Here is a 13,775-nt window from a genome sequence, read left to right on the forward strand (position 1 = left end):
AAAAGGCACAACCCTTCACTTATACCTTTTCTTTGAGTTCTACACCAATCCATAGATAAAATATATTTGGCGGAGGATATCAATTCAACTAATTTGCTTGTTATTTGTTATCAACCCACGCCTTGCTAAAGCATATGATAGGAAGGATTCATCAGTGTAACATACATTTTTGTTTCAATCAACCAACTCAGTATTCATTTATATATTCAATTTCTATGTTACATTTATCAATACAATAGTATTCATAGGCATCCTAATGTGGCCAGATATTGATGAGCCTTAAGTGTTTATAGTTGATACTGAAATAATCATTGGCTCCTTTTCATATCAACTCAACCATTCACTCACCCCTTTTTCAGATTGTTGGCTCCCAATTCCACAGGGAGCCCGAGGGATCCACGGCACGGTTCACAGACTGGGCTAACAGTCTTACTCAGGAACAACTGTATACCCAGGTTTTTGTCGCTACCCCTACAATGTTCACGAACAGAGAAATATTAAAACAAAATATTTCATATGATAATAGATTGATCATGATTTATTAGATTTAAGTGTTTATTGTTTGATTTGTCAGGGTAAAACTATGCTGTATTAATATACTTTTATGTATGAAACTAATTTAATTTGACACAATTTTGTGAAAAAGCCATTTGTAAAAGCATGGATAATATTTTTATATATAGTTTTTTAACTGTCCATCAGTCCGAAAACTTAAACATTGCCCATAACTTTTGCAATATTGAACATAGCAACTTGATATTTGTCATGCATGTGTATCTCACAGAGCTGCACATTTTAAGTGGTGAAATGTCAAGGTCATCCTTCAAGGTCAAAGGTCAAATATATGGCTTCAAAGCAGCGTATTAGGGGGCATATTGTTTCTGACAAACACATCTCTTGTTCAGAGATGGCTTTTTTGTACATCACTGGTTATCTGTAATTGTTGTTGTTTTTTTCGTTCAGTTTTATTTCTAAAGATATTGTTATTATCCACTCAATTATGAATAAGACTTTTGAAAACAGCATGTAATCATTGTACGTAAACTCTGTACTTGCTATAGTAATAGTGCTATTATTAATCTAAGTCTTAAGACACTAATAAGTTACTTTGTTTGTGTCAGAAAATTTAGATACTCAAAAGATAATCTTAAAATACAGTTTCCACAAATTTAGAGATACATTTGCAATACACAAAAAAGCATGAATGCATTAATCAGAACTAATGGGTTCCTTAATATGATCACTTTATTAATTATCACATGAAGCCATTGTCTATTGGTATGCATTCCTATTTACCAAAATAACACAAATGAATGGGCCCCTTTAACTTCTGGCATTCTTTTGCAGTGTTTTATGACCCTTAAACATATCCATGATGTGTCACAGGATTTACACAAATAGGTTGATTTCTGATGCAATAATGCAAAACTTAGAGTTATTAACTATTGGAGAAAATCTGGATGTCTGAAAAATTGGAGTCAAAATATACATGTATAATTATTTTGGCTTAAAAGGAGGGTGTCCAAAAACTTAATGTCCAAAAACTGAGAATTATGACAGGCTGTAGTCTTTGAGAAAAAAAACATATTTCTTTTTATTTTTCGTCATTCATTTTAAAACAAAACAATGCTCCAGTGGTTTTCTGTTTCAGATTTATACGTCCCATGGTCCTACAGTAATTATGCCCACCTGGTTCTGTTCAAGGGAAGTCTTCGACAAGGTCGGAGGCTTTGACGAGGGTGGGAAGGTAAGGATTTAAAAGTGCAGTAACTTTTTCATTTGTGCCTCACTCAGTCACTCTTGGAAAATGGGGTTAAATGCATATCTGGAAGGACACTTTCTGACTAAACTAGGGTTTTTTGGTAAGAGAGACTTCCCATTTTTAGCCGGATTTTTTTCGAAAAAATCTCGGCTTATAGATTGATGTTGTCGGGCGGGCGGGGGGGGCGGGCGGGCGGGCGGGGTGGCGGCGTGCTCGAAAATGTTAAAGTTCTTATTTCATGGTATAACTTTGGTATGCTTGGACCTAGAGTCTTCAAACTTGACATGAAGGTTGGCCAGGATTAACAGATGACCACTGGTCATTTCAAGGTCATTCATTTGAAAGTGAAGGTCACTGTGACCATCAATATAAAAATGTTAAAGTTGTTATAACTTTGGTATGCTTGGACCTAGAGTCTTGAAACTTGACATGAAGGTTGGCCAGAACTAGTAAGTAACCACTGGACATTTCAAGGTCATTCATTTGAAGGTCAAGGTCACTGTGACCTTGAATGTAAAAATGTTAAAGTTGTTATAACTTTGGTATGCTTGGACCTAGAGTCTTGAAACTTGACATGAAGGTTGGCCAGAACTAGTAAGTAACCACTGGACATTTCAAGGTCATTCATTTGAAGGTCAAGGTCACTGTGACCTTGAATGTAAAAATGTTAAAGTTCTTATTTCATGTTATAACTTTGGTATGCTTGTACCTAGAGTCTTCAAACTTGAAATAAAGATTGGCCAGTACTAGAAGATGACCACTGGTCATTTCAATGTCATTCATTTGAAGGTCAAGGTCACTGTGACCTTAAATGTTAAAATGTTAAAATTGTTATAACTTTGGTATGCTTGGACATAGAGTCTTCAAACTTGACATGAAGGTTTGCAAGCACACTTAGATGACCACTGGTCATTTCAAGGTCATTCATTCTAAGGTCAAGGTCACTGTGACCTTGAATGTAAAAATGTTAAAGTTCTTATAACTTTGGTAGGTAAAAATGTTAAATGTCAATTCAAGTTCATATTTGTGACCTTAAATGTTATTGTTGTTCATGTATATGCATGCATTCAAAACATAACACATGCCTTGAAAAGTACTTACATTTCATTTTGACCTTTGAACAATATTTCAGTAATTTAAGTATTGCATTGACAAAAACACGAAAGGTACTTTCCTGTCATTTAAATCAAAAATCCGGCTTCAATGCGGTCATCTCCGACCGCGGAACTCTTGTTTATTACTATTATGATTACATGTATTTGTGCTTAATGTAAAATGTCTATTTGTGTGATACATTATTATTGAGTGCACCAGGCTTTTCCCATATGGCCATTGCACCAAGAAGATTTGTTTGATCAAACAGAAATAAGATACATTAGACAAGCCTCTGTCTCTTATGGACTTGTGTGAAGCATCTTAAACACTGTTCCTAGATAACGCATCTCATCGGAAAGACAATTAAGAAGGTTATGCTGGAGCAAAGGTTCGAACTGATTACCTACCAAAGAGTCGGGACTATCAACTTGTATCACTGGAGACTTTATATTTGCCCATTTAATTTATTATTCTATATTATACATGGTATTCCAGAAGACCTGCTATCATCCAACAGGCATTTAGAGATGGGAGGCAGACTCTACCAAAAAACGTGACCCTTTTATTTACCTATACAACCATGATGCATACGCCCCTGTACCTAACATTAAAACTGAATGTTATTTGTAGGATGTCTCAAATAGCCTAATATTTTGAACAAGGCATAAAGAGCTTGGAGGAGGTTTGTATATCATGGACAGGAATCTCCTGACGTACAGTTACCCACAAAATGCAGAGGCATACAAAACCGTGACACTCTTTTTCTTAAACTGTTCTTATACAGTGGGAAGGTGGCTACTACACATGGACATTGACCATCTCATAGTTCCTGTTAACTGATACCACTAGTAGGCCCACACATTCTTATATTGAACAAACGTAATCCCTTATTTGCTGAGTGTTCCTGAAGACCTTGGAAAACTGGGCTAAATGCATGCACGTAGTGTGTCAAAAAATCACCTGTACAATCTTCACAGGCTAATCAGGGACAACACCACCTAGACTATTTGTTTTTTTGTTAAGAAAGGACTTCCTTTAAATGAATTTCATTAAACGAGAAAGTGTTGTCCAGCATAAGCCTGTACAGACTGCACAGGCTAATTTGGAATGGCACTTTACACACATGCTTTTAGCCCTTTTTTTCCAGCTTGGAGTGTACCACTTAGACCATCTTACCACTAGGAGGGAGCCAAATTAACCCTTCTAGTTTACTTCACACTTTTTGCAGGGTGTTCCAGAAGACCTGTTGTTCTTCTACAAGCATATAGAGCTGGGAGGCGGAGTGTATCGCGTAGATAGGGACCTCCTTATGTACAGATATCACCAAGAGGCTGTGACATTTTCTATCTCAGAGTAAGTTTGATTAAGGGTTATAGTGCTGAATGATTTGTAAGCAAATACAAGTACTCATATGAGATTGATATTTCAGTCACTCTCTCATTTGTTGAAAAGTTTTTTTCAGTCACTCTGTCATTTATTGAAAGGTGTTTTTCAGTCACTCTCTCATTTATTGAAAGGTGTTTTTCAGTCGATCTCTCATTTGTTGAAAGGTGTTTTTCAGTGACTCTCTCATTTGTTGAAAGGTGTTTTTCAGTCACTCTCTCATTTGTTGAAAGGTGTTTTTCTGTCACTCTCATTTGTTGACAGGTGTTTTTTCAGTCACTCTCTCATTTGTTGACAGGTGTTTTTTCAGTCACTCTCTCATTTGTTGAAAGTTTTTTTTCTGTCACTCTCTCATTTGTTGACAGATGTTTTTCAGTCACTCTCTCATTTGTTGACAGGTGTTTTTTCAGTCACTCTCTCATTTGTTAAAAGTTTTTTTCTGTCACTCTCCCATTTGTTGAAAGGTGTTTTTTGTTGTCAGTGGATTTTTTAATCTGTTATGGATTGTTGATACTAGATTTTTAAATATAGCCTTTCAACAATATTTTGACCACTTTGTAAAATTGATTAAGATATTTTAATTAGAATGTTTGTAAAATTATATGTTAATGTTTGATACTTGACTTTAGACATTTCAAGTAAATTGGTTACAATTGAGTGAAGTAAATGCATTGGTGTACATGTAAAATTATTTGTTAAAGTTGGATTCTTGACTGGAGTTTTATAAACATACAAATACACGTGATTCCCCCATGTGAATAATGGTTTGGGCCTTTGGCATTATAAGAAAGACTTAGTGCTAGGGCTGGGGGATGGGCATGTTTCAGTTGTCCTATTCAGACATTTATCCAAATTGCATTTATGTTCAAATAACTTGGCAAAATTGGTAATCATGTAGAGTCAGCATGTTGTGTGCAAGAAGCAGGATCATGTTTCAGTAAGCTACTTACATAATTGTTAGACTTTTGCACGCACATTGTATTTAAAGAAGAATAGTACAATCTTTAAACATTCCAAAAAATCACAAGTGTCATGGAATATGTTTTAATATAAAATCACATGTAGGAGAGGGGCTCGAAGGGTGGGAGGCACTAATAAGTGGATGCTATACAAAATGCCACATAAAAGTATGGAGAAATGTCCTGGTAGACGGGGTTTGCAATCGGAAGCTTCAGAGCTTGATCAGCATTAGAGCAAATATTCACAAATCTATGCTGATATTCACAAATCTATGCTGATATTCACAAATCTATGCTGATATTCACAAATCTATGCTGATATTCACTTTTATATTATTTGCCTGAAGTAGTTTTCATTCTTCAAGTTATTGTGGACAAATAAACAAAATTTGTAATACTATTCAAATAAAAGTTTATCAGTTAAAGATTTGTATGCATTTATTTTAGTGCATAATAACATCAGTATGAAGTAACACTTATGAAGCCTTTGGTAGCTGATATTACAAAGAGTTTTTTTATAAATTGTGCATTTTTTTAAACAGATTACTATAGCATGATAAAATCAATATACTAAAAATATTCCGAATTGGAATGTTTAAAAACAGCCTTAATAGTTAATTTAATTAGTGCACTGGTCTCTATGCAAAGGTTCAAGATATTATATAAAAGATCAAATAATTTTACTCTAACCCCTGAACGTTATAAAGAGCATAACTTGACCGAAATGCATTTCAGAGACGTTTTTGATGTCGATTACAAAAAATCAACTTTCATCAGTTTGTTGGAAAAATGACTTTATCCAGAATTAGTCCAGCAAGGTCATATTTTAAATTCTCATAATTTTATCAAGTATTTGTTTTTCAACCTAACTTAGCAGGAATATATAACTGAAGAGACCAGAATGATTTGACAGAGTTTCATGCTCGCATAACTTGTCCATAGATCAAACCACACAGTTCAAGGTCACAAAAACCATTAGAAATTTGTCCTCAGTATATTTTTTCAGGGCAGATTAATAATCAAATTATTTTGACAAAAATGACATTTGTGAGTACTGTCCAGATAGAAGTAATGACAAGTCAAAAGTCAATGGTACAATTACAACCAAAGGTCAAACAATTTTGTGGAGCATTTCGTTCTTCCTTTGTTATGCCCCCCTTAGAAGAAGAGGGGGTATATTGTTTTGCACATGTCGGTCAGTCAGTCTGTCCACCAGATGGTTTCCGAATGATAACTCAAGAACGCTTAGGCCTAGGATCATGAAACTTTATAGGTACATTGATCATGACTGGCAGATGACCCCTATTGATTTTCAGGTCACTAGGTCAAAGGTCAAGGTCACAGTGACTCAAAATAGTAAAATGTTTTCTGGATGATAGCCCAAGAATGCTTAGGCCTAGGATCATGAAACTTCATAGGTACATTTATCATGACTGGCAGATGACCCATATTGATTTTCAGGTCACTAGGTCAAAGGTCAAGGTCACAGTGACTCGAAATAGTTAAACGGTTTCCGGATGATAACTCAAGAATGCATAGGCCTAGGGTCATGAATCTTCATAGGTTCATTGATCATGACTGGTAGATGACCCCGATTGATTTTCAGTTCACTAGGTCAAAGGTCAAGGTCACAGTGACTTGAAATAGTAAAATGGTTTCTAGGTCAAAGGTCAAGGTCACATTGACAAAAAAAGTATTCACACAATGGCTGCCACTACAACTGACAGCCCATATGGGGGGCATGCATGTTTTACAAACAGCCCTTGTTGATTTTTAAATGACCTAACAGCATTATCAAGCATACTTAAAATTGTGGGTTCATGAATTCAAAAGTTAAGATTACAATACAAGATCAAGTGTAAGAAATCAGAGCTTAACATTGTCGAATCTTTACTTTAAATAAAGATTTATTGACACTCTTTGTTTCAGTAGTGTGAAAAATTATTCTATTATACTTAATTCTTTATGTAAACATTTTGAAATTTCATGAAAATTTCAAGATCAAAACATGTCATCACTTTAATACAAAATGAAACCATGTTTTCATGTTTCAGACAAACAATATGGAATCACAGAGTTATCTTTCTTGAAAAGCAAGTGTTATCAAAGTGGCAAGCATTCACCATCTGGAATGCTGGAAAACAAGGGAGAAAACTCTTCAGATCTCTGACACCAGAAAATCAGGCAAAGGTAGGGTTGGCATCAACCAAACCTATAACAATGAGATAATTTTTTTATTGTTAGTTCCCTTTTATGTAAAAATTTGCTAAGCTAAGGCAATTGAATAGGAATATAATATTATTAAAAACAAGTGATTTTAGAAATTTACCATTTTAAAGTATATTGAAAATAGTGTTACTTTTGAATATATTTGAATGATAGTTGTGCGCCAAAAGTATATCAGTACATATTATTCTTTGAACGAAAATTTTTGGCACATCAATGATTCCTTGTGTTTTAGGTTGTGTTTTTTTGCGATGTTGACAAAAACAAGATCTCCAAAGGTTATTACGTCTACGAAGAGTCAAAAGTGAGTTACATTAACTACAGAACCACTTATACAAAAGTTGTTTGCTTCAGCTTGAGCTATACCTTATTAATTATGGCTTTTTAATACAGATATGAGTTCTTAAAATGGTAGTTTTAAGCTCGGCTGTATTCGGAGTAAACCTGAGTTTTTTCATAGCCAGCTCGTAGTCCGCCGTCTGCGTCATGCTAAAACCTTGACATTTTGCTCCAAAATCAAAGTGCTTCCACCTACAACTTTGAAACTTCATATGTAGATGCACCTTGATGAGTTCTACACACCACACCCATTTTAAGGGTCACTAAGTCAAAGGTCAAGGTCAATGTGACCCCTAAAAAATAATCTGACAAGCTTTCATTTATTCAAAACTGCACCCACAGCCTAGCAATGGCACCCGTTATGCGGTGCTCTTGGTATAAGTTAATACAATTGACTAATGCTTAATTGCATTAAAAGCCATCAAAGGGCCTCTTGAGTACTTATTCAGGGAAGAACCTGAACTTTGCTTTTGAAAAAAACATGAGAAGGCTCCCTTACAAAGGACATCTACTACACAATCGTGGCCTTTTCAATCATAGAACCAGTTCTTGGAGCATCAGAAATCGGATTAATTGTTTATTGATAGATCTTTCATATAGCTCAAAGAGTAGGTATAAAACACAGGATCTTTTATCTCAAGCTGATAAAAAAATCTATGTAAGTTATGATTCATGAAATAGGTAAGATTTTATTTCTTACCACATTAAAGTTTGGCAATATATTATGAATACTAAGGCTTCTTTTGTTTTGCTGAATTACTTGTAAGCTGAATGACTTCTATGAATATTTTTATCCAATAATAAATAACATAAGAGTGACCATTAAGGTTTTCAAGAAAACTTTGCTTCACAGTTTGATGACATCTTGATTGTTAAAATGTTTGTTTTTTTTCAGTCACAACCCAAACCAAGAATTCCTGTGATAAGCTTTAAAGATGCCAAACCGCCATTTATTATTTGCGTCAAAATGGTAAGAAGGAAACTAAATTTAATAATAAAGTTAAACAATGAATAAAAAATATCACTTCAATTTATATATCATTTAAAATACAAAAATATTAATAACATACAGAAACGATCTAAAGCACAATAATTTTACAAACTTTATATTAAATATCGTCTTGATTTAACAGTTAAGTTGATTTATATTTCAGGGACTTACTGAAGGTGGATTTGAAAATAATCTCGAATCACTCAACTTGAAGGAAGGTGCAGATTTTTACCATTTTAACTAAAGTGTTCATTACCAATGTAACATTACCCAAACAGTATGGACATTGGATGATATGCATCCTCCTGGTCTTATCTGAAAAGAACACATAATTATATGAGGTCGCCAGTGGGTATAGAGAATACTAGGTTAGCGTTGAATACAGAGAAGTTTATGTTGCGAGGCTTAGAACGCCGGAAGCGCGAGCCTTGGCGAGCGCTTTCGGTGTTCGAGCCGAGCAACATAAACTTCTCTGTATTCAACGCTAATCCTAGTATTCTATTTATCCCATTTGATTTTTTCAACGTGACATTTAACATAAATAGATCTAATAACCTTAACAATAATTTTAATTCAGTCATAAAAGCGCTTAAAATCTAACAAATTTAACCATGCGTAGTGATATACATGTATTTGTTCTGGTACGCAAAATAGTCTTTAAAAAATTCACACATAAACTGTAAAACAAGTAAAAATATCACCATATGCCTACATTCAATTTTACGCAGTATGCGAATTTTAACACATAACGACCGCGAAAAGATGATTTTACTTTAATATAATTCATTTTATTTTCGAAAGAAAATGATCAAAATCCAATATGGCGGCGATTGCTACTGACAAAATGCTGTCGATGTCAACATACATGTACACCATCGACGACCTAGTTCTGGCTACCATAACTTTAAATGTCGCTTTTTATTATTTTTGACTGGGTCGACTTTGTACAGGTCTGTCAATACTAAATAAACTGTACGCTGAAGTTTCTTTAGCTATCGACGACCTTGACAATTTTGACGAGTAAACAGACAACAGCGACTGACACTTCATTTGACAAAATATACAGGGCAATACGTTTTCCGACTTCGGACGACGAATTTAAGGACGCGCAGAACGTGTTTTTATATAATGTTAAGGGTATGCCGTGTGTGATCCGATGCATCAATGGCGCCCATGTTAAAATCATTTCCCCGAGAACAGGGAACGACAAAAGTACAAACAGAAATCAAAACACGTAAGAACTAGTATCTTACCTTTAATTATCCTTTAAAATCCATCTAATAATCCATTTAACTCAAAAATTGACGATTTTGCATCTAGGGTCTTTAATAATTATTTTAGCATAGTTAAATAAAGACCCTTCTGCCATTCTATTACTTTATTCAAATGAGTTTATGAACGCGATAAACTTTCTTCTTCGTCACACGCTACGTCATTTACTGTACATTACTGCTGTTCAAATGAACCGGAGCAGTTTATCTAATAATAGCCGTTGGTAAACTCGGTTGCATTTGCAGATTTCTGCATACAAACATAATTATGTTTAAACTTGCACAATGTTTTATTAATCTATGGTAAATGCCCTTATTGTACGAGAAAATAATTGAATATATAAATACACAAAGAATTGAAAACATTCCAGTACACAACAGATAAATGAGCAGAAAATACCCGTGTACAAAATGGGACGTTCCCAATTCCAGTGTGGTGCTATTTTTACCATCTTATACTTTACACAGCTCTATGCCTAACGTGAATTAAATAGGAAAGCAAACATAGCAGATTATTCATGAACTGTGCGATATGTGTATGGCTTGTTGTACATTCTTAATATTTAAGTTAAATGTCAAAAGTAGATCTATATGCTTTGGTTATAAACAATGCACATTACACGAAATAAGGAAAATGTGATCAATTGACAATTCAGATATGTCGACATAGATCTACAGTACATGTAGAAAACATGTGAAATAAGTCGCGTTTATAATAAATCAGCAAAAAAATGGGGAAAATGACGCAATAAGTATGTCATTTTATGACGCCATCAATCAGCTGATTCATTATACGGATGGCGAAAAATTATGTCATATGAACTAGATTTAAAGGTTGAAGGTCGTATAATTTTGAAGCTTAAGTTTTGTCGACTTTGTTTCTTATAAAAAATCATTCAGTGGTAAGGTAAATATTAATAAAAAATATAACAAAACAAAAATCGTGTAATTTTATATTTTATTTCAACATTTCTTTTGGTGAATATGTCATATATATATTTTTCTGCAAACTATGCACAGTTTCTTCCAATGGATGACCTTAAAATTCGATCAATGAACCAATCGACCTAATTTTAGCGCATATCGCATGACGTCATTTAAAAGGTAGTCCGTGCACGCGACAGGTATATTCCACAGTGTTGAATACAAGCAAGTATATTCCACAATGTGTTATACCGTCAATGTCGCTGTGAAAATGGGATAAAATGGATTGTGTTCCCTTAGCTATCAGTGTGTCTTTGGTTCAAAACCCATTAGGGAGCATTCTTGAGATCTTTTTCGGGCTCTAAGTACCAGTTCTACCCAGGAAACGGACTCAAACGTGTCAAAATAATGGTTTAAACTAAGCTTATGACAAATCATGCACCATAAGGCCGAAAAAATGCTTTGCACTTCTACTTAAATATTGTTAAATATAGACGATAACAATGAAGGTTTAAGACTTTCCAAGTTAGATGGCTTCTAAAAGGGCCAACATGCAGTGTTCTGCTTATTGATAAATTTTGATAATCTTTGTCTCAAGGTTGATCTAGTTGTTGTTGTTTTTTTAATAATTATTTTTAACGAAATGAACTGTCAGTGAAAGGTTGATCTAGTTGTTGTTGTTTTTTTAATAATTATTTTTAACGAAATGAACTGTCAGTGAACTATGTGCGGATATATCTATTCTGATGATTCTCGTAAAAATCCTTTTTTAAACTACAGAACATTAGAGGCCCCTTACATGAACACATTTACTCAATAAATGTATCATTTTCTATGACTTATTATTATTTGTGATGCGTTTATTTTTTGTGTATGATGTTGATGTGTGCACAGAATATCTTGCATAGTGGTGATTTTTTTGTGTAAATTAGTGTAAATAGGTACTGCATTTGTGCCTATTACATTTACTTCAACATTTATGGCCAATAATGCAAAGCTAATTCTTTTAATCAATAACCGATCACAGGGACTGGGCAATAATAAAAGATCACAGGAACTGGGCAAATACGCGAACCGGTGAAACTTTATGGTTTTGTATAAAAACAAAAGTTCTTTGTTCCACTATCCTAGCAATCGCCTAGTTACTAATAAAGGCGCTATAGAGCGCGACACGTATTATTAATTGTTATAATGCGTCTTGATAAAGAAAGCAGCCGCTTATTAATGAGGAGAACCATCACAGCACCCAAGTCTCATTACTATCAAGTCCTCCTACAGGTTTTTTTAAGAACCACATATAGGAGGCCGCAGGCCTGACCCGTATCTTGCCAGTGGTATGGACCCTTTGGTATGGACCTTTAACCCCGCTCTCTATCCAGCGTTTTAACTTCCGGGTTTACATTTAAACCGACTATTAATAGCTTATTAATATCTTAGTTAGGTGATTTTTCAAGCGGTTCCGTAGTGAAGTGGTTACACGCTCGCTTCACATGTGAGAGGCCCAATGTTCGAGCCCCAGTAGAATCAAATTATTTTATTTGTGTTCTATGTTAACTTTTTGTTTTGATGTAGACATTTTAGTTTAAATAAATATGCTGTTTTATTGTAACCATTTTTTATTTGAAATAAGCCCATGAAATATATATGTGAGAGGGTGGGGGGGTCGTAAACACAATAAAACTTTTACAGTGTTTTCATATCAATGAGTACACAACCCCTATCGTAAATGAGCAACGTAAGAATAAGTTCAGAATCATCACCCCTTGAAGTTGAGAAAAATATGAAATTACGCTTACAAGATGAAGCAGATTTGTTAAAACCTACACAGTTCTGTTCCATTAATGAAAACTGCACACGGATGCCAGTACAAATAGGTAACCAATGTAAATAAAATGAACTATGAAATATTTGGCGGTTACAACACAAAATCATAAATAATGGTTATTTGGGGGTTATAACACAATATCATAGATAATGATTATTTTGGGTTATAACACAAAATCATAGATAATGGTTATACCAGTATCTTTTTCTATTTTGTTTAAAATAATCGGCCAATATATTAATATTTACAGTAGAAAAAAATCGTTCCATGTAACTTCATTGAGTGCCTTTTGTACTGAAATTCCCGACGCCCTTTGATGCTTTGCATCAATACTCTTGTATTTTTAAGAAATCTAGTACATTTGCAATAGTCGCTTACCAAGCTCATGCGGTTTGAGATTTACGTAGATAATACGAAGCAAAGTTATACATCGTGGCATGCGTACCAATGCTTGATCAGACAAGGATTTTTTAAAATAGGATACTTCTATCACAGGCGCATGTTCTCCGGGAAGGCAGGTTCGACACCCCGCTCAGCTCAAACATACTTCTCTTTCGCGCGGTGCGTTAAACCCAAGTGCAGCGAACTAGGTGCTTCTTATTGGTAACTAAAGGAATTTTAGTCTTTACTTGCACTAGTAGGGAATTTTTATAAATTAAACATCGTGGAATAATAAAGATGTTGAAGGTAGTTTCCCAGGAATCCGCTTGTCGCTAAATCTGTGGATGGCATCTCCTTTATACCACAGGATTGCCTTTAACCCAAGTTATAAGTCATGTAGGGGCGATGACCATAATTAAATGGAGTGAATACTTTATAAATATTTCCTACGCGGTTAATCTCGCTAATGCGGACCTTGGTCCTGTCTAAGTGTGTTATATAAAATTCCCCTTCGCCAATTTTGCGGTGCTTCGCAATTTTCACACCGCTCCCAAGGCAAGACACCGAGGATGACGTCAGTAAGCCACGTGAAGAGACAACGTTGAAGCAGATCACACAT

General features: G+C 34.6%; 1 protein-coding gene across 1 annotated transcript in view; it reads left to right on the forward strand.

The window, feature by feature from the left end:
• The window catches only part of LOC127868496 (UDP-GlcNAc:betaGal beta-1,3-N-acetylglucosaminyltransferase-like protein 1), a 33,598-nt gene extending 21,813 nt beyond the window's left edge, over positions 1 to 11,785 (forward strand). Inside the window, exons 6-13 of the mRNA XM_052410317.1 lie at positions 360 to 455; positions 1,652 to 1,747; positions 4,086 to 4,210; positions 7,254 to 7,389; positions 7,661 to 7,729; positions 8,660 to 8,734; positions 8,919 to 9,109; positions 11,231 to 11,785. Coding sequence (XP_052266277.1) covers positions 360 to 455; positions 1,652 to 1,747; positions 4,086 to 4,210; positions 7,254 to 7,389; positions 7,661 to 7,729; positions 8,660 to 8,734; positions 8,919 to 8,999 — 678 coding nt within the window. The 3' untranslated portion in view covers positions 9,000 to 9,109; positions 11,231 to 11,785. The remainder of the gene's footprint in view (positions 1 to 359; positions 456 to 1,651; positions 1,748 to 4,085; positions 4,211 to 7,253; positions 7,390 to 7,660; positions 7,730 to 8,659; positions 8,735 to 8,918; positions 9,110 to 11,230) is intronic.
• Positions 11,786 to 13,775: the final 1,990 nt, after the last annotated feature.

The sequence above is a fragment of the Dreissena polymorpha genome, chromosome 2 (genome assembly GCF_020536995.1).
Source record: "Dreissena polymorpha isolate Duluth1 chromosome 2, UMN_Dpol_1.0, whole genome shotgun sequence".
Taxonomy (NCBI): Eukaryota; Metazoa; Mollusca; class Bivalvia; order Myida; family Dreissenidae; genus Dreissena; species Dreissena polymorpha.